The sequence below is a fragment of the Emydura macquarii genome, unplaced genomic scaffold (assembly GCF_026122565.2).
Source record: "Emydura macquarii macquarii isolate MOO-44397 ecotype Brisbane River unplaced genomic scaffold, CSIRO-AGI_Emac_v2 contig_968, whole genome shotgun sequence".
Classification (NCBI taxonomy): Eukaryota; Metazoa; Chordata; order Testudines; family Chelidae; genus Emydura; species Emydura macquarii.
In genome coordinates, this window is record NW_027131105.1 from 568,097 (window position 1) to 587,404 (window position 19,308).

General features: G+C 38.9%; 1 protein-coding gene across 4 annotated transcripts in view; it reads right to left on the minus strand.

Moving 5' to 3' along the window:
• Window positions 1–4,500: 4,500 nt before the first annotated feature.
• The window catches only part of TAMM41 (TAM41 mitochondrial translocator assembly and maintenance homolog), a 41,706-nt gene continuing 26,898 nt past the window's right edge, over window positions 4,501–19,308 (minus strand). For all 4 annotated transcript variants that reach the window (XM_067543753.1, XM_067543751.1, XM_067543752.1 and 1 more), the window contains one exon: window positions 4,501–4,636. In XM_067543753.1, the coding sequence (XP_067399854.1) occupies window positions 4,560–4,636 (77 nt within the window). In that variant the 3' untranslated portion in view covers window positions 4,501–4,559. The remainder of the gene's footprint in view (window positions 4,637–19,308) is intronic.

Here is a 19,308-nt window from a genome sequence, read left to right on the forward strand (position 1 = left end):
TGCATTCTAAAGCTTTGGAGGGTTTGGCTCTACACAAAACATCTGTTGCACATAAAAATGTTTACTTAGCTGTTGAACAGAGAGCAATACATCCCCCCCAGAGAACATTACTTATTAAACATGTGCCCTTGCTCAGCTGAGTAGGTTCACAATGAAGACAGCTCTGCTCTATAGCAGAATCTATGGTCAGACCTCACTCTCTCAGATCAGATCAAATTATTTCTAAAGTTTTGAACCATTTTTCATGAGTGGGCACCTCCCAAAAGAGCAATCGCACATGAAATTATTATTAGATTTCTGGTTTGTTTAGAAACTGTACTCTCATCCCCTCCCCCATAGCTCAAACTCATCTTTAAAACATTTCCTCACTCACTTTAAACGTAACCAATTGCTTATCCCAAGACCTTGGTCAATGGGAACGCTAATGAAAAGAATATGTGAAATAAGAACATGTGATAATATAAAACATACTAATGTGATATTTTAGTTAAGGGTCTGTTCACACTACCCTATTTGCCTTATTAAAAAAATAAATAAAAACAAAGAAACAACTGAAAGTAACCAAAGGATGGAAATTAGTTAGAATCAAATCTTTCAATGTTCAGTCATATTGAAACATTACCTCAAAAATGGTCCAAAGGCATTTTATGATATTTAAATAGCTCAAATTCTTGTCTTTTAGCTTGAACTCAGGTTTTTTTATAGGCTTGAGCCAGATATTTAAAATTTATTATGTTAAATATATCTTCACTTCCCACTGAAGTCAATGAGACTCAAGTAAATACTTAAAGCCAAGTATGTGCTCAAGTGCTTTAGCAAACAGGGATTGAGTTAAGCACATACTTAAGTGCTTTGCTAATAGAACTCTCAGCCATATATTAGCTCAGGTGTCTGATAAGATTTTAAACTGCCTCAACACCAGTGGATAAGAAATTTCAGACAATCGGTGAAGTAACTGGGAGCCAGAACATTTAGGACTTTACTGGTCAGAATTTGGTATCATTGACAAGGCACTGGACTGGGAATCAGGAGATCTGGATTCAGTTCCCAGCTCTTCCACAGATATCTTCTCTGATCTTAGACAAGTCACTTACTCCTTCTTTACCTCATTGTGAATTAGAGGATACTAATATTCCTTTCACCCGTCCTTTGTTTTGTCTGTTTAGCTCTTCATGCTTGTAAAATTTTAGTATGTTTGTACAGTGCCTAGCACAGTAGAACCCTGATCTTTGTTGAAGTCTCTAGGTGTTGCTGTAATAGAATTATAACCATCTTCAAGTATATGAAATACAAAGAGGATAAAATAAATGGGTAAAATTCTTGAAGCAACATTTTAGTTCTCTACTTTAATTATCTGGTCATATATATTCAGTCTGAAGATTCTTGCAACTGTGATTCTTCACTCCCGTGTTCAGTGTTAGGCACCTTATGAACCTAAATTATTTTTCACAACAAACTGTGCACATTTTCTTGTTATAAAATATTTTTATTTTTCAAAGTTTGATTACAAAAACACATTCCACATACGCACAGGAAAATACATCCTCTCAATGATTTTATTATGGGCTGGTGCACTTCCTCCACTTCAATGGGAGTGCCGGATAGCTCATCAGCATGCTGTCACATTGGGACTTAACCTTGCAGTGGGGTGACCACACTGTCACACAGACCTCCAATATCGTACTTCAAGACATCAGAATAGCACAGTGAGTAGACTTGCATTTTTCATGCCATTATCTCCAACTCCTGCTGCTTTTACCATTCTGACTAAACGTCCAATGTTCTTAAAAGAATTTGCTGCTCATTCTTGCTGCTCAAGAATAAGTCTAGTTCTTAAGTCAGCAACTGATTTCAGAAATTTTTTTATTGATCTTGCTCCAAAATACATAATTTGTGGGTTTATTCAAGTCTTTGTTCCATATCTATTTTTGTTAAGCTAAGCAGTATTTTGAACACAAGGCTAGCAGTCTATCAAGCAGAACCTTTATGTCTACCCCACCAAAAAAAAAAAAAAATCCAACTAAAATCTGAGGAATTAACAAATTATGCATCCCAACTCCACTGGTCTGCATTTTGTTACATCTCAACCCCCATCTTCCTTGTGTATACCACTTACTTAGATTGTAAACTCTTCAGAGAAGGGACTTTGTCCTCTTACTATCCCTGAAGCATCATGCTAGAGCTACATACACAACTGTTTCCTAATCTGAATAATTTTTGTTGCAGAAAATGTCACAATTAAAGTATTACCAATTATTTTCTATTTAAAGATGATTCAAGGATGACACTACATCTCACCTGTTATATGAGGATGATACTCTTTTTCTTTGTGTTTGAGACTAACCTGTTTTCCCAGTTTCACTTTTCTCTTGCATTTCTGGATATCCTAGGCAAACTGATTTGTGGTCTCTCTCCGCAGGGTACAGAAGCAGCTGCAGACCAACTTTCTGAGCCTCTCTAACATACCTAATAGTATGAAGCAGAGACTTCTTACTACTATAATATTGGCAACTCATGGAAGGAATGGGTTTTCAACCACTCTCTAATATAAATTCCCTTGCTGTCTCTTTACCCATTTTTTCTTCCAAAGCAATCAACATGGAAATTTTAGCCTGACATGTATTCCTGGAAGTTTGGAAACCTAAAGCTTGCCACTATCAAAAATACACTTTATACAGAAAAGTTTGTCCAGTTTCCTTGATCCCATTCCAAGATTTGTAACCAACTACTGATGGATGACAAAATGCCAGGAATATGAATATACAAAAAGAGGTTAATATGAACAATGGCTTTGGGAGGATATTCATTGTTCTATATTACCAGTCTAATTTCAAGAAAACTTTCAATGGAACCATCTAGTTTTATTTACTGGCTCTAGGTTTAAATTCAACCACTTTAAGCTCTTAAGGATTTTAAAATCATAGATTGTAACATCTGTTCAATGGTGATGAAAGCACAACTGAATTAATGAGCCATGTTACAGTATGTTATTTCCTTAGCTTCCCACTCAAAATCCCAAGCTGCATGATATGCTTAAATTACTCTTTGGAAATAGTTACAGCTGATTTTACACCCATAATTCCTTTTGTAATTTAAGATTTTACTAAATCTTCTGATTAAATTAAATCAAATGATAAGTTTGAGAAATTGTTTATAAGGTTATGCAACAAAAAGGTATAGTCTATGGGAAAGATAGCTATAGTCTATGGGAAAGATATTTTTAAATTCTCCATTCCTAACCTCTTTATATTATTGTTTTTCCTTTATTGCGACTGCCACTGGCTTTAAAGCCACATCAAATAAGGAGTAAAAGAATGCCCCTCTCAAGTCCCTTCATATGGAGAACACCTGTTCAGAAAAGCCATTTGTGGATAAGCAAGCAAGGAGAAAGCCATCTGATCCAAAGAAAAAAAAGAATTCTGAAACTCAGACATTCCCATTATGTACAACAGATACTCTTAACACACCATATCAAAGATTCTCTCTACCTGAAGGGTCAATGCCTCCACTGACCCATCTTTAATAATTTATTGAAAAGTAATGGGAATATGGTAGTTGAATGTCTTTTGTGAAGCTGATCTGATTAATTGGGGAATAGGTTCTCTATCCTTATGGCCAGTATTTTCACACACATTTTACAATTTACATTAATCAAGTGTAACAACAATTTCCCTGATTTTAACCATGCTGATTTTAAAGCACTTTGTGAATTGGAAGTGCAGAATATTTTAAAAATATTGCATAACTTACACATTACTGGACCCAGAAGCTTAATGAAAATTTACTTTGTTTTGAAATATAAGCTCCCTGCCACAACTTGGTTGTGAGTTATATTACTGTCAACTAAAAGGATTGCCAAGAATGGCTGACCTTTAAGACACTTGACAGGCTAGTAACTCTTCAATTCCCTACACTCCCAGTGATGGCACAGAAAGTGAAATATATCCTTCAAAACGCTTCTATCTGATCAAGTATTTACTGGATTCTGTGGTGAGAAAAATGTATTCTTGATGAATCCCACTTTGCAGAAGGTTTATGGAATAATATTATGCTCCTAAAATACGTGTGTGCTCAAACGGATTTAATATAAAAATAAAGCATTTTAAGTTTTAATATTTAGATTAGACCACACAATTCTATAAACCCCTAAAAAGGGGTTGGAGATGAGACTGGGGAAGCTTGAGAAGAAAGAATCTGGACTATTTTGGAAAGGAAAGTATCAAACATACAGGAATTGTATTTTTTTGCATTCATATGTGAAAACAAGCATTTCTGGCTCCAGCTTTTCTGGAAAATGTATTTCAGGGTCAAATTTTTAATATACACAGGAAAAGCTTAAGTACATTTGCAAAAGAATTCCCTCACCCTTTAGCAAATTTTCCACACCAAATGAGGTCTTCACCTCATGTGAGCATGTGTTTGTGTAAAAATAGTATAATCATTGCTACTTATTCACAGTTTACCCAGGTAGGTAAGGCAAGAGGTAACAATTGCACAATATTTGGAGAGAAAAGAGGTCTGTTTATTTACCTATACATAGTATGTACACAACGTAGACATCAGGAAGTCTTCCTTAGCCATCCTTTTGTCATTTTATACATTTTCTTCATACTGTAAGTCACTGATTTCTTCAGCCCTAAGAAAAAAACAAGACAGGCATAACTTAGAAAGAGAAACAACTATTTAGTTCTTGAGAAAGCCTTAAGCAAATCTGTGAATAAAGTACTTCCCTGGAAAGGTTACTAAAGGCTATCTGTATTGCTACAACAGATAGGTAGCTTTTTATTTTCTTGACGTATTCATGATCTAGTAGTCAATAGAGGCTGATGGCATGAGAGGGACACAAAATTGGCAAATTCAGTTAATAGCAACAAACAAGAACTATAATACATGATTCAAACGCGGGCAGGCACTATTCACCCTGAAGTGCTTCTGATGACAGTAGCCATCAAAATGAGTCAAGGACTGTGAAGTTATAATATTATATTTTTATGCACACACATTTGATTAGGCAAGTGGGTCAAGTTGCACCCCCTTACTCCTAATGCTGCTGAAGATACCTGCAGCAATAACAAAGGATCATTTATATTGCAGATCACTGCTGAACAGCTTGTCAAACATTGCTGTGCCTCTGCTCTCTACCCCACTGTGAGTGTTCTGCTGAGTAGGAGAGCATGATGGCATGGTAGTGAATGCCAAAAGGTTGATGGAGCACATAAGTAATGCAGCAGAATGCGTTGGCGCAGCCAAGGCAGAACAGAGCACTAGAAGGACCATCTGGGGAAGTCAGAGCAGGGAGCCAAGTGGTCAAGGCCATCACTAGATGACATCTGTGAGGTAATCTGGAGTCCAACCAACAGGAACTATCAGCTATTGGGACAGAGGTTGAGAAGATGATTACGACACAAATGAAAAAAATTGTGCTTCTCCCACTGTAAAAAAAATTCTTGAACTTTTCCCTTAAAATAGTCCTGCAATTTAAAGAACCATAAACTGAAAATTGAAATTTGGCAAGGTAATAAGCTCTCTGAGGAAAACTGCCTCTGGATATTGTGATGAAAATCTGTTCTGATTGGAGCTTTTGGCAGTAGAATGCTGCAGATCACTTCTTTATTAAGTGTGTAAGGAAGGACACTGCACATGCATGCACGGCTAGTTTTAATGAAGGTGTGCAAGGGCTGAGCCAGAGTTCTGCAGTAGTCATTGCCTCCACACTCGTGCACATTTCAGGTGTGAAAGGCTGATGGTCTATTTCTGTATGCCTTGCAAGATGCACCTTTAGTTACTCAGTTCCTAAAGTTTTCAGGAGAGGGGGATCTCTCTTGTGAGCCTAATGTGAAAGGGACATGATGTTCTGCTATATTTAACCAGACAGTACCAAATTATGAAATTTAAAACAAAGTATTGCTCATTTTTGGCATGCCAGTGAAGATTTGAGATCCTGGAGAGTGAAGCTCCTTATGTATTTCTTGGCCCCCTCTCCCCCCAACTTTTTATTTAAAAAATACTAGGAAATTCCCTACATTACAATAAGAACATTGAAGTCACAGGATTAAGCACTCAGAAGTCTGAAAATGCAAGATTTCAGGGCTGCACAGACAATTTTACTTCAGCCCCCTTGTATGTATGCATCAAAACACACTCTTTAAACTGTATACTATCTTTTCTACAACATTACATATGCATATCTTCTTGCAGAACTGTGCACTACTCTTTATGCCAAACTAGCAAAGTACATTAAAGTACATTAAAATCCTTATTACCATATATGCGCAGCATATAAGTAACTTAGATTCAGAGTTTAGTGTACCATCACTGACTAGCATCTCTGGAAAGTTAAAAAGAAAATATTATACAGCTCATTCAATTATTAAAATATACCATAAGGAGTAATCAGTTTCATATAAAAGTCTTTTAAATAATATTTTAAGTCAAAGAAATACTGGACTATTAATATAATGAAAGGAGTGTAAGTATATATACAAAGAGTTACAAGATATTACTTGAGTATTGAAAATTGTAGAAAAAGTTGTATGGTACATTGCAGAAATAATAGAATTAAGTAATTAAAAACTATTTTATAATAAATAGGCACAAAAAGGTTGAGTTAAGTATGTGCATACAATCTTTATTTTTGCATTCATTGACTCGAGTATGTAACTGTGCAACAAACATTCTTAGAGAACTTTTGTTTGGAATATGCCTCATACATACTATACACACTACTTTTCAAATTAAAATTTACATAGATGCATACAGAGACACACCAGATTACTGCAGTCAATAAAAATATATGAAAAACAGGGTGGATAAAAAAAATCACTGATTTTTTTTTTAAATCAGATTTATTTTTTGTTAAATCATCAATAAAATACTAATTTTTTCTCTTGTTTAAAAAACAACAGTTACAATTAAATCTCATCAGACATGCTAAACCTACACTTACAGCCTCATAAAAATGAATTAATGGCTCTAGTCTGTCCTGCCTCACTACCTCCTCGCCCTTGTGTCCCACCCTGACACCAAGTGGCGGGACCTGATGCCACCTGTGGAGGGCGAGGACCCCCGGTGGGCCAGTCTGTATTCCACCTTGATCTCACGGCCCGCCGGGGACATCAGTTGGCGGCTCCTCCATGGAGCCGTGAGCACGGGCGTGTACCTGGCGTGGTTCACCCCCCGCCCCAACACCTGCCCCTTTTGCGGCGTGAGGGAGACCCTGGCGCACGCTTACCTGGAGTGCGCCAGGCTGCAGCCCCTCTTCCGGCTCATCCAGAACCTCCTGCTGAGGTTCTGGCTGCACTTTTCCCCACACCTGTTTGTTTACGCGCACCCCATCCGTGGCCCCACGAAGTCACGGGACCTCCTCATCAACCTCCTCCTGGCCCTGGCGAAAATGGCCATCTATAACACCAGGGAGAGGAGGTTGGTGGGGGAAGGGGGGGGGGGGGGCGCTCTGCAACTGTGGGGCCTACTTCCGTTCCCTTTGCACTCCCGCATCCGGGCGGAGTTCCTCTGGGTGGTGTCCGCTGGCTCCCTTGACACCTTCCGGGAGCAGTGGGCGCTGTCCGGGGCTCTCTGCTCGGTGTCCCCTTCTGGTTCCCTCCGTTTGACCCTCTGACCATCACACCCCTTCCTGTTTTTTTCATTTGTTGTCCCCCGTATTCAGTTGCATTCTGGGTCCGGTGGCTCCTCCCCTTAGGCTGGGGGAGGGGCCTTAGGCAGTGGGCAGGCGTTTTGCAAATAGTAGCTCTTGCTTCTTGAAAGTTCTGGGCTTTCAGTTTCTGTTTCTCAGCAGACTAAAGTCACATGTGCAAAGAAAGACACAGGCTGAATAGGATTGATGTTGTTCTGTACTTATGTGGTGATGGAGCTGGGCCAAGCAAGGCAGAGGAGTTAGTTAAGATAGTAGAGACAGAAAGACAAAGGACGGAGGCAGAGTAGAAGAGAACAGTGGAGTGGATTGGAAAGAAAAAGGGAAGACATTATACAGTACACACACAGCTTCCTATATTCCCCCACACCTTTGCCACAGAAAAACTATCATGGCTTCTGGGCGCAAGAGAGACCCTATCTGGGAATATTTTGAAGAAATTCCTTTCCTGGATAAAAAAGGAAAACGTGTCAAGTGTAAGCAGTGTAAGGAGGAAATGCAGGGCCTCGTTGCAAGAATCAAACATCATAATGAAAACTGCTTATTGGGACAAAATGATGTGGATGAAGATGTGGATATATCAGAAAAACAATGTGGATCAACTGGACAGTAACTGAAATAAATCACTTTGCAATGCATCATTCTTCAAGACTCTCTCTATGCCTTTTAGTATAAGTGTGATTTAACTAGTAAATTCCCAAACAGTTTGCTATGCTGGATTGCTAGAAAAAAAAAAGTTTAGCTTAGCTGATCCTTATGGCTTGTTTAATTAGTTAACTAGGTTTAGAATCTATCACCTAAGTATACAGTACAGAAAACTGCAGTAAGAGAGAGCTAGAGTTGCCAGTTGCCATTGGGTGTCATTTTCTTATTTTATATTACATAATACATGCCCCTTATTTTGGAACATCATGGCCACAAACAATAATGGAGATGCCATAAATCTATTCCCTATTTTACTTCAGCATAACTCAGCTTTCCCAAGGGAGCCCCATCTTATACTTGTTTTCTCAATAAACAGAAATGCCAGTGAGATCTATGAGGCTTACTCCAAAATTAAGTGCATTTTAAGTGCAGTCAGTCTTAGCTTTTTTGATAATTTGGAATCGGATCTGCATCCTTGCTGAAAAAAATGTAAATAATTAACTGCATAATAGAGTGACAAGAACGACTACTCAAAATCATTTTTGAATTTTGTTTCAGGATTCCATTTAAGCATAAGATACTTTAACTGTGACTGTCTATCTGCAACAACTTCAGAGTCATCCATTGGTACTTTTAGCAGCAGTGCTGCAACTAAACGTATTTCAGACAACAAAGTATCAATAGCAAGCAAAAGATTTCAATCATCCAGTAAAACCATCACCACAGATGAATTTGTAGTAAAAACCAGCAAGATGCCATAGATGAAAAGATTGCTGGGTTCATTTATGCCACAAATTCTCCTTTTCGCATTGTTAACAATAAACACTTCATTGACATGGTTGAGTCCTTACAACCAGGCTACACTCCACCTAGTAGAGGAGACATTGGTGGAAGGTTGCTAGATACAGTGTATGAGAAGGAACTTGAACAGTGTGCAAGAAATACTGAGGGGAAATTTGCCAGTTTAAGCCTTGATGGGTGGAGCAATGTACACAATGATCCAGTAATATGGGCCTGTGTGACGACAGAAGACGGGATTGCATATCTTTCAGAAACAATAGATACGTCAAGAAATGCCCACACAGAATATTTAAAAGAAGTGGCAGTGAAAGCTGTAATAAACAGTGTACAAATTTCAACTGTCACATACGCAGTTTTGTCACAGACAATGCTGCAAATGTGGCGAAGATGAGATAATACTTAGAAGAAGAAGAAACGGAAGGATGCTCCTTAACAATATATGGCTGCAGTGCCCATTTAATGCATCTTTTAGCCAAAGACTTAAGTAAATCTCTCCAGGAATAAAAGAAAAATGTTGTTGAAGTCGCAAAATACTTCCATGACAACCATTTTGCTTCAGCTTCACTGAAGAGAGCAGGAGGAATCAAACTAATTGTCCCTCAAGATGTCGATGGAATTCTGTAGCTGATTGTTTTGAAAAATTTATTAAGAACTGACCTATTCTCATAAAACTTTGTGAAGAAAACCGTGATAAAATAGATGGAAGTATCTCATCCAAAGTATCTAACATTGGATTAAAGGGGAATGTAGAGGATATGTTCAGTATACTGAAGCCTATATCCATAGCCTTAAACAAACTTCAGAGAAATTGTTGCTGCACTGCTGATGCTGTCGAAATTTAGAAGACACTTCAAGAGACATTGAAGAAATACCTCACCAGAAAGTTAAACTGCAGGCAATAAAGAAGCAAATGGATCAAGCACTAACTCCACCTCATTTTCTTGTGAACATTCTCAACCCCAGATATAAAGGTAGATGCCTAACTTCTGAAGAAAATGATGCTGCCATGGCATGGACATCTCAAAATCACTCCTCAGGTATCCCATCATAGTAAATTTCAGGACTCAAGTGGAACCATTTAAATAGTAAATGTTTACTGATCATGTTTTGAACAAAGTCACTCCCCTGAATTGGTGGAAATCATTAGCCAGGCACCTTGAAACAGAGTTCCTTCAGTTGCTAAGCCAACTGTTCACAGCAGTAGCTTCCTCTGCAGGCACAGAAAGAATATTTTCATCGTTTGGAATTATTCACTCAAAGCTAAGAAATCAACTATGAGTTGAAAAAGCAGGAAAACTCATATTTGTTTCAGTCTATGAATAAAAATGACAGTGGGAATGGGGAAAATGAGAGCTAGTTGCAGAACTTTTAAGGACAGCGTATGTTTAGTGTTATGACAACTTGTCTGTTAGAGTTAATAAAATTTGAAAATTAAAAAAAAAGTTTAATAACAGCCGTCAGCCGGCAACTCAGGAGACTGCTGCAACTGCAAATGTGAAACTTTTATGTAACATTTAAGATTTAGTTTAATAAAATATAAGTGCTATTGTGTTTGTGTGTGTGATTTAGTTTTTACCATTCCTAATGTACTGCTGCTGCATCTGCAGCTTGACGCAGGTAATGAGTATTATGTACTATTTCCTAAATTAATAAAAATCAAGTTATCTAAAAAATTACACAAAGCATACCCTACTAGATGTTGTAAAATGCTGTATGGAGTTGTAAATTAACATGTTTTAGTGATCAGATTTGCATCATTGTTTAAGAAATTTATGAAGTAGTATCAGTGGGAAACTTGATTTAAATCAATGATTTTCTCATGGTGATTTAAATTGCTGTGATTTAAATCAATCCACCCTGAAAAATAATCTGTTATTTGCATTATAGTACCCTCTAGGAGCCTCAGACATGGACTAGGCACATTAAAACAGAAAAGAAGACGGTTCCTGTTCCAAACAATATTAAAATCACCTAAAAATATGACCTTGTTGACTACTGCACAAGCTACCAGGGTACTGTACACCAAGAAAACATACACCACTAATGATAAAGTTGCTATATGTAAAAATTATGTTCTGCCATTCCAATGAAATCAATGTACTGTCAATAGATTAAGAGTATGGCAGGTGGCGTATCAGCAGTGAAGTAGTTAATATATCCGTGCGGGGCTCCCTTGCTGTATTGGCACTGAAGACAGAAAAGCCAGATGGTTCTATCTGCTTGCCAACCAGTACCGCCTCTTGCAGCTGCTGAACATTAAGAGATTTTCTTAATATCCTCCCTGCAGTGAGCACTTTACTGAACCCCACCAACTTGAGATTTGAATCTTATGTAATAAGATGCTTTTTATATTCCAGTCCCAACCCATCATGCTACAAACCAAAAGGCAGGTTCTTGCATATAGCCAACTTCTTGTAGCAGCCCTCGAGTCACATCTGAAGTAAAAGTTAATGGTCACAATTCTAGCCCAGTTTCAGAATCTGTTTGAAGACAGACGAACTCGTGAGCACTTGGACAACATAAAAAAGTGTCTTTTACTATGAATCCAGGATTAATTGGTGGGTTTCCTCCTTTACACACACACTTAATTTTTCCCCCAGACAATGCAGAACGAAGACTTAAAATAATGCACATGGACATACAACTGCAAACATTATTGGGGATTGAGCCATAAGAGGTTGTAAGTGCCTGTGGTCATTAAGAATCACATATCAATTCTTTTTAAGAGTTAGGTGTTAGCCCAAATATCCTGGAATGGTGAAATTCAGCCACCTTTCCAAACTTCCCCTGCAGCTACAAGTAAAGGGGGTATTTTTCACTTCCTGTCATGAACTCATATTCATGATTAACATATGCACTATTAAACAGCTGCTATATCAATTGTCATGCACATTCAATCATTTTGCTAACATTTACAGTGAAGTGGCGCAGTACTTAATATTTGCTCTGTTGTCTGGTTAACTGCCACTGCAGCAAACAAAGGATGTCAACATATAAAGGCTGCTTGCATGTAGTCATGGTAAAACCTCCACAAAAACAGACAAATTTAGGTTCCAATTCTCAAAAAGCATTTCTTATTTAGGACAACACAAGCATATGTGTTGATTTCAATGGAACTTCAGCAACAGAGATGATTTAGTTTGCAATATTTTATCGATTAACCCCCAACCAAGACATAAAATGAAATAAAATGAAGAATAGAAACAGAAAAGTCCTTTGGTATATTTACTGACATGTATTTGTCAACATTCAATGGAATGTATGTTTGTCTCACAGAAACCTACATCTCTCTGGTTCATTGTTGTTAATATAATGAAGTGTGATGTTATTTCAGATAAGGTTTCCAAAATCAAAAATATCAACATATAATCGCTCCTTCAGAGAAGCTAAACATAAAAACTTACAAAGTTCTCAGTTCCACAAGACTATATAGACTCCAGCTAGGAGGAAAAATAAATCAAATGATGATGCCATCGCTAATAGAAAACAGACCAGAAATCTCACCACAGACTTTGGAAATTATACAGGCACATTTTCAAAAGCTAAATAGGGCATTTAACAACAAACTAAAATATAGAGCTCAAGCTCTATTTGAAAACCACACTAGCAGAGAAAGATGAAGGTTAGTTCTGTTAGGTGGGTTGAAATTCTTTGTTACTGTGTACTCTGCCAAATAATGTTAGCAAACAAACAGCGTGCCAGCCAAGTAATGACCACCATACTGGATATGAATTACTCTTACTTTAACTGCATGGTATAGATTAGCTTGTTAAATGCATCAAGTATCCTTTACTAACTACCAGTCACTGGCTTACAGCTAGTATGGTGGTAGGAAAAGTTAACATTAACATTGCACAAATATACGTGGGATGAGATTCCAGACATCAGGCCTTGGTGACATGGTTGCCAGGAATGTAAGGAAAATGGATAAGGAACTTCAAACCACTGATTCAATGGCTGGCATTGCCAGATTTATCTGTACGCATGCCAGTATCACTTGAATAGGACTGTCTGAGAAAGAAGGTGTAAGGGACAGGTGGATACAAAAACATGATCCATAACACTTTTTCAAGTCTGTACTAGTTCAAAATATTATTAGGATAATTACAGTTAAAAGAGATACCTTTGTTAAGGAAAAGACAAAATCATCATCTTCAGGTGTAACTGAATTAAAATGAATTCAACTGTTTAATGCCTGTCCCTAGAACACATTTGTTGTATTATTAAAAACAAACATACTGGTATGGATTGGTCACAAGTTTGTGTAGTGTACCTCAGTAAATAAGGAAATGAACTGGCCACAGCTAAAACAAACAGGAATCATAGAATATTAGAGTTGGAAGGGACCTCAGGAGGTCATCTAGTCCCAACTCCCTGCTCAAAGCAGGACTAACCTCAGCTAAATCATCCCAGCCAGGGTTTTGTCAAGCCACAGCTTAAAAACTACTCTTTAAATATTAATGAAGTAGTACAGATTAGACATTCTGATGTGCATGTTAGTGACAGCCCCCTTGTGGCAAATATCATAAGTATTTATGAAGCTTCAACCAAAATTGGTTCAAGGTCTCCTTTAGAGCATACTGCAAGCCTTCAGATTGATGGAACAATCACAAAGATTTCATGAGCCTCACACTTGGAGGAAAATATAAAGCAGTCATAATAAGCAAAATAATTCTATTAATAATTAATTTCTAAGCAAAAGAAAAAAAAAAAAACTCTTTCCTGAGCTCCAGGAGAGATCTAGCATAATACAAATGTAAACTAAGTATTTATTACATCCACAATCTATGTTAAAAGGAAGTTACAGTCAAGCTCTCTAAAGTCATGAAATAACCAGTGGCAACCTTAATTTGGTCCCCTTATGCATATGCATGGTGATTCAACCTTTAATTCCATGCTCACATAGGACCTTTTCCCACAGAACCCCTCCCTCAGTTCAGTGCTCAAGATGGATGGTTCTCTGGAGATGAATCCAGGGTGTTTAGTGAAGGAAGCTGTTGTCTGTAGGACCCAGCCCTTTGCTGCAGAATGTAGAAGGGGTGCAATGAGTTAGACAAAGGACTGCAGGAAGATACAAGATAGTTTCAAGGTTTAGGTGGTTTAGGCACTTTAGGCACTCAAGGTTGAATGTCAGCCTGGAGAATTGGATTCTATCCCTTCCTCTGCCACAGAGTTCCTGTGTGATAGCACTTAAGCCAATATTTTCATAGGTAGCCTCCAATAGGACATTCCAGACAGTGAGGAGGAACACAATGTGAGACACCTGGTGTCAGATTTGCAGAAGTGCTTCGTGCTCACAACTACAACTGAAGTTGATTGAAGCTTTGCTCAAACATATAAAGTACTAAAAAAATACTAAGTATTTTGGAAATTCAGGCTCTCAAGTTGGGCACCCAAAACTACTCAATACCTAACAACTGTGGCCTTCCTCTCTTCCTGCCTCTATTCTCATACTGTAAAAGGGGAATACCCCCACCTCATCTCAGAGGGGTACTGTGAAGATAAAATCACTGTGAAGCACAAAGAAACCATGGTGAGAGCACGACAGAAAGACACGCCCAGGAGGAATTAATAATTTTGTATGCAGTGCAGGTTTTGGATGGTGCTAAAGAAGGCCTGGAGCTACACACAGCATGAAGATACAAAGAAAAACTGAATATCTACCCACTCACTGAATGATGCAGGAGTCCTGTGAAAAAACCCTAGCAACTTTAATTCTGAAATTTCTTAACTTTGATGCTTATCTTTGCAACCTTCGCATTCTTTTAATATAGTATTTTTGCATTTAATTTCCCAAATGTTTTTAAAAACCAAACTAAACAAACAAAAATCATCATGTGGAACTACACTGACCCCAACTTGGGTCACTAGCAGGGTTCAGACCTTCACATCCACACCACAGACCTCATGGAGTAAGTTAGAAAATAACAGCCCTACTCCTGCTACCAGTTCTAGAAGGGAATGAGAGACTGTCAGTGGGTTTGACAACTATTTGCAGACAGGAGAGGAATGTAGAAACTCATGATTCCTGACTTGTTTCAGGTTCTGGAAGGGAGTTACTGTAATGGTCACCTACCCTTTGCTCATGTGTTCCCTGGTTTCTGTCCTCCTCCCTCTCTGCTCCTATCCAACCCTACCTCCCTCACACACCCAGGCTCCTGCCTCCCACCTCCTCTGCTTCTATATATCTGCCCAGTCCCACCTCTGCTACCTGCCAACCTCTGGCTCCAGCAAATCCCTGCTCCTATTCTTCCCATTTCTCCCCATGTCTCTGCATTTAAATCAAGTAGCTTCTTCACTGCCTGGGCAATGGCAGGGGGAACTTTTAGAGCACAAGAGAGTCTCCCTGATCAGCCTCTGCAGCCCCAAGACAGAGCGGGCTCCGTGCAGACAATCTTCCAAGCATTTAGAAATCCCTATTAAGCATGTGCAAATGGACATTTTACAGACGTTCACAAAATGGCCAAATTTAGTGGAATCTTTACGGGGAGGGCAAAAGGCAAATCCCTGACCCCTTGGTGACCACCTCTGCTAAATTTCAAGTCCCTGGACCAATGCATGGCAGCAAAACTAAGTGGTTTTAAGAATTTTTGTAAAATGCGCACAGCAACCTATTTTTCCTCAGAAACGGCTGAACCACTGTAGCTGAAACCTTTCAAATACTGTCACCTGAGACAGAACCCCAGCCTGAGAGATTTCAACCCCAACTATTAAACTCTGGCGATCATAAGCCAGTGAAATCAGGGTCTTGTAACAGGAAGTGGCCAACAACCACAGCTACACTGGCAGTTCTTCCAGCTCTGCCTATAAGAAGGAAAAAAAAAAAGGATTCTGTGCTGTCCTCCATACTGCAGCCTGCTTTAGAAGCAGAAGCAGACTTTGCAGAGATACAGCAGTTATTTCTGATACATGCTGTTTATAGAAGGGCAGGTTTGAGACCTCAAACTGATCCATTCACTCTGATGTTAAAATTAGCAATGACCACACCTCAAAAGATGTGGCTTTCGTAGGGATTCAGAAGTTCAGCTCCTTAACCAAACTTCATTGGGTCGGGGGGCGGGGGAGTTCATCTCTGTGCACTTTAAGGCAGGCCAGTAATCCTTACAGATCAATCCTGTCTGTTTTGATGCTTCTGCTTTTGGCAAGAATTAGATAAGAGGTATATGAAAATAGGAAGGGAGGAAAGAAAAGAGAAGCAAACCTTTCAAGACTCAGTGGGATTTGAGTTTGGTTCAAGTCTGAGGCAAAGTTTTGTGCCCGTTTTTATTTGACCTGAACCAACACACCCAGTCCTTCATTTCCAACAGTAGCATGCCAACGTGGAGGAAATGTGGAGAGGGTTACTGGCTTTTTCAGTGATAAATGTAATCCCACATGATTGGCTAGTTAAAAGGCAAAAATGCTGTTTATGGTAAGGTATGAAGTTAAAGATACTGTGTCTCTAGGCACAAAACCAACATTAGAGAAGATGGTGAGACAACAGATCTCAAGATGGCTGTTTCAGGCGCACAAAGCAGAATGCATTGTAGATATAACACGTCCTAATGTGTTTTTTAGGGTCCCAAAACACAGGTAGCCACATCACAGGAATCCCTGTAAGTGACCTGCTGAATAGGCATGGAGAAGGAACTATCAGTGGACTGTCCATGTGAGTGTTTAGATACTCAGACAGAGCAATGTGGGGAAGCTTGAATTGCTATGGCTATGGCTCACACTGTACCAGTTTGTGTATGAACAGTCTCATTCTCCCAGGCAGCAGCTAATTTTACAAGCACTGAATGCATATACATTTTTGAAGGTTTAAAATCCAATACCTGTTGTTTTAAACAATATTTTGCTCTCAAAGTACTTTATGAAGATGAATGGATTAAATGCTACATGAGGTAACTAAATATCCTTAAATTTTACAGAAAGGCAAAATGAAACACAGAAGAGTTAAGTGACTTGCTCTAAATCACAAAGGAAATCTATGTCAGAGGCAGGAATTAAGACTCCAGATCTTTCAGTTCCTATTCCTGTGCTTCAGCATCAAGCCCATCTTTCCTCAACTTCAGCTGCATTTCCTTCCTTTGACATATTGGAATTTCACAAGCTAGTTTTGTAGTCTAAAAATACTATTGCATAAATCAGTGTGTGAGAGAGAGTGTGTGTGTGTCTCAGCCACTACCAGGCTCTCATGATACCAAATCATGAAATAACAACAGCTTCACTAATTTCAGTGAAGATCCTAGACACAAAAGTAACATGTCCACTCATTCGAAGGACACCGTTCTCAATCCCAAGTTGCTTCATTTTCTCAGTCTCCTCAAAGTACTGAGAAAGATTAGGCAACAGGTTTGCTACTCTCTTTGCAAATAATACAACTAGACTGTAAAATATGATTTAAAAAAAAAAAAAAAAAAAAACATCAACCTACAAAGCACAATCATTCCTACTATATAATTATTTTAGCCAATAGGCTAGTAATGGTCCTGAACACTGCAAAGCATATTGCTTTTAGACAGGCAACTGACATAACATTTGGAATAGCCACAAGCTTGAATATGAAATGTTAATTTGAGATGGAGAACAGTTCTGGAAAGTCAACCCTTCACTGTGTGGTCTGGACAGTAACTTCTTAAACCATAAACACCATGATTTATATCTGACCTGCATTTGAGAGGTAGGGGACATGTACATGAGCCACAACAGACATCTAATCACCGCTTTGTGCAATTTAAGGATTTTTCTTGCAGTGAAAGTTAATGCAATCTCCAATGTGCTTACCGGTGAACCTGGATTAATGAGGGGCCAGCTCACTGTACTACTTTGATGGCTCAACAACAGCTCAGGCTCAACTATCTTTCACTCTAAATTAGCTGTGAGGTAAATAGTTTTTTTAAATGGACCACTCAAGACATCTTCATATTAGATCCACTCTAGGAGGCAGACAGGTAGCACATCAAACTGGGATGGCAGTTATGGAGCAGGTGATGGCTTTTGTTCGATGAAGGAGGAAAAGTCACCCAATCTTCACGTTTCCCCACTGCCAACCAACTATTTTCCCTCCATCCATTCCCAGCCCAATGTACATCTTTTTAATCTGAGCATTAACAGAGTAAGGCTTTTCTCATGTGGCTTTTACTGCTCAACTCTTTTTCCTAGATGGTTCATTTATATTTAAGAACATGAGAAGTAATGAACTCTTAACTGAGGTTCACCAGCTATAGAGCAGTTTTGATTAGTTGCTGTATCTAATGATTATTTCCTTCAGTGGGATTGGTCATAAACATGTAATATGGCAAAATATTTATTTTACATGCAGCCAGAAATCTCTGTCAGTAAATGCTTAGCTTAGTATCATTTTTAGGGCAAAAATTCTAGTCTCTGGTGTTAAGGGAAATGTGTGAAGTATTTGACACCTGTATATAGTTCCCATGAAATCCCCAGGGCACAAGTAAGACCGACTCCATTTTGTTTCAAAATGGAGTCAGACAAGACCACAGGTGCAATGAGCAGCTGGCACGGTGCCAAGTCGGATAACTTGCCCGGCAACAGCCAAATTTTAGTGTCGTGTGCACCATCCAGAAGGGTGGTATGCAAAGGCTGTAGTGCCGAGTGCAGAAATATGGTACCGTGTGCAGATATTAAAGGCGGGAAAAAGCCTAGATCATGATTGGTTTAGGGCTGCAAGTTCCAGGGGAATAAAAGATCTCTGAGCCCCTGAAGATGGCTGCTGCCCTGCAGATGTGGTTTGGTGAGAGTGCTATTGTGACCAGAGGCCTGGAGAGAGAGAGAGAGTATTACCATCAACCTGCAGAGCTTGGACTGAAGCAGACGAGCTGTGGACCAGAAGGAGAAGCAGATGATTGACCAGATCGGGACCAACACCCACTGATCTTGGGAGAAGAACTAATCGTGAGCTGCGTACGAACTTTGGGGTTCCAAGGGTTGTTTTGTTGGTTTTGGGACCTGGGGTTTATCCCCACTGTTACATTACAATAGTTGTGGTTTTGTTTGTTTGTCATCTAATAAATTGACACAGTTTGTTTTGGAAGGAGACCCTGACTGCTTGAGTTATTCGCGTCAGCCTCTCTGAGCAGTGACTAGATACAGCAGGATAAAGTCCCTCTTAAGGAACAATCCCGACCCCCTACTGTTTTACGGCAACACTGGTCTACATGGCAAATCTCTATACTCATTCTGCTCTTCCTGAATATGTAGAAATCCTG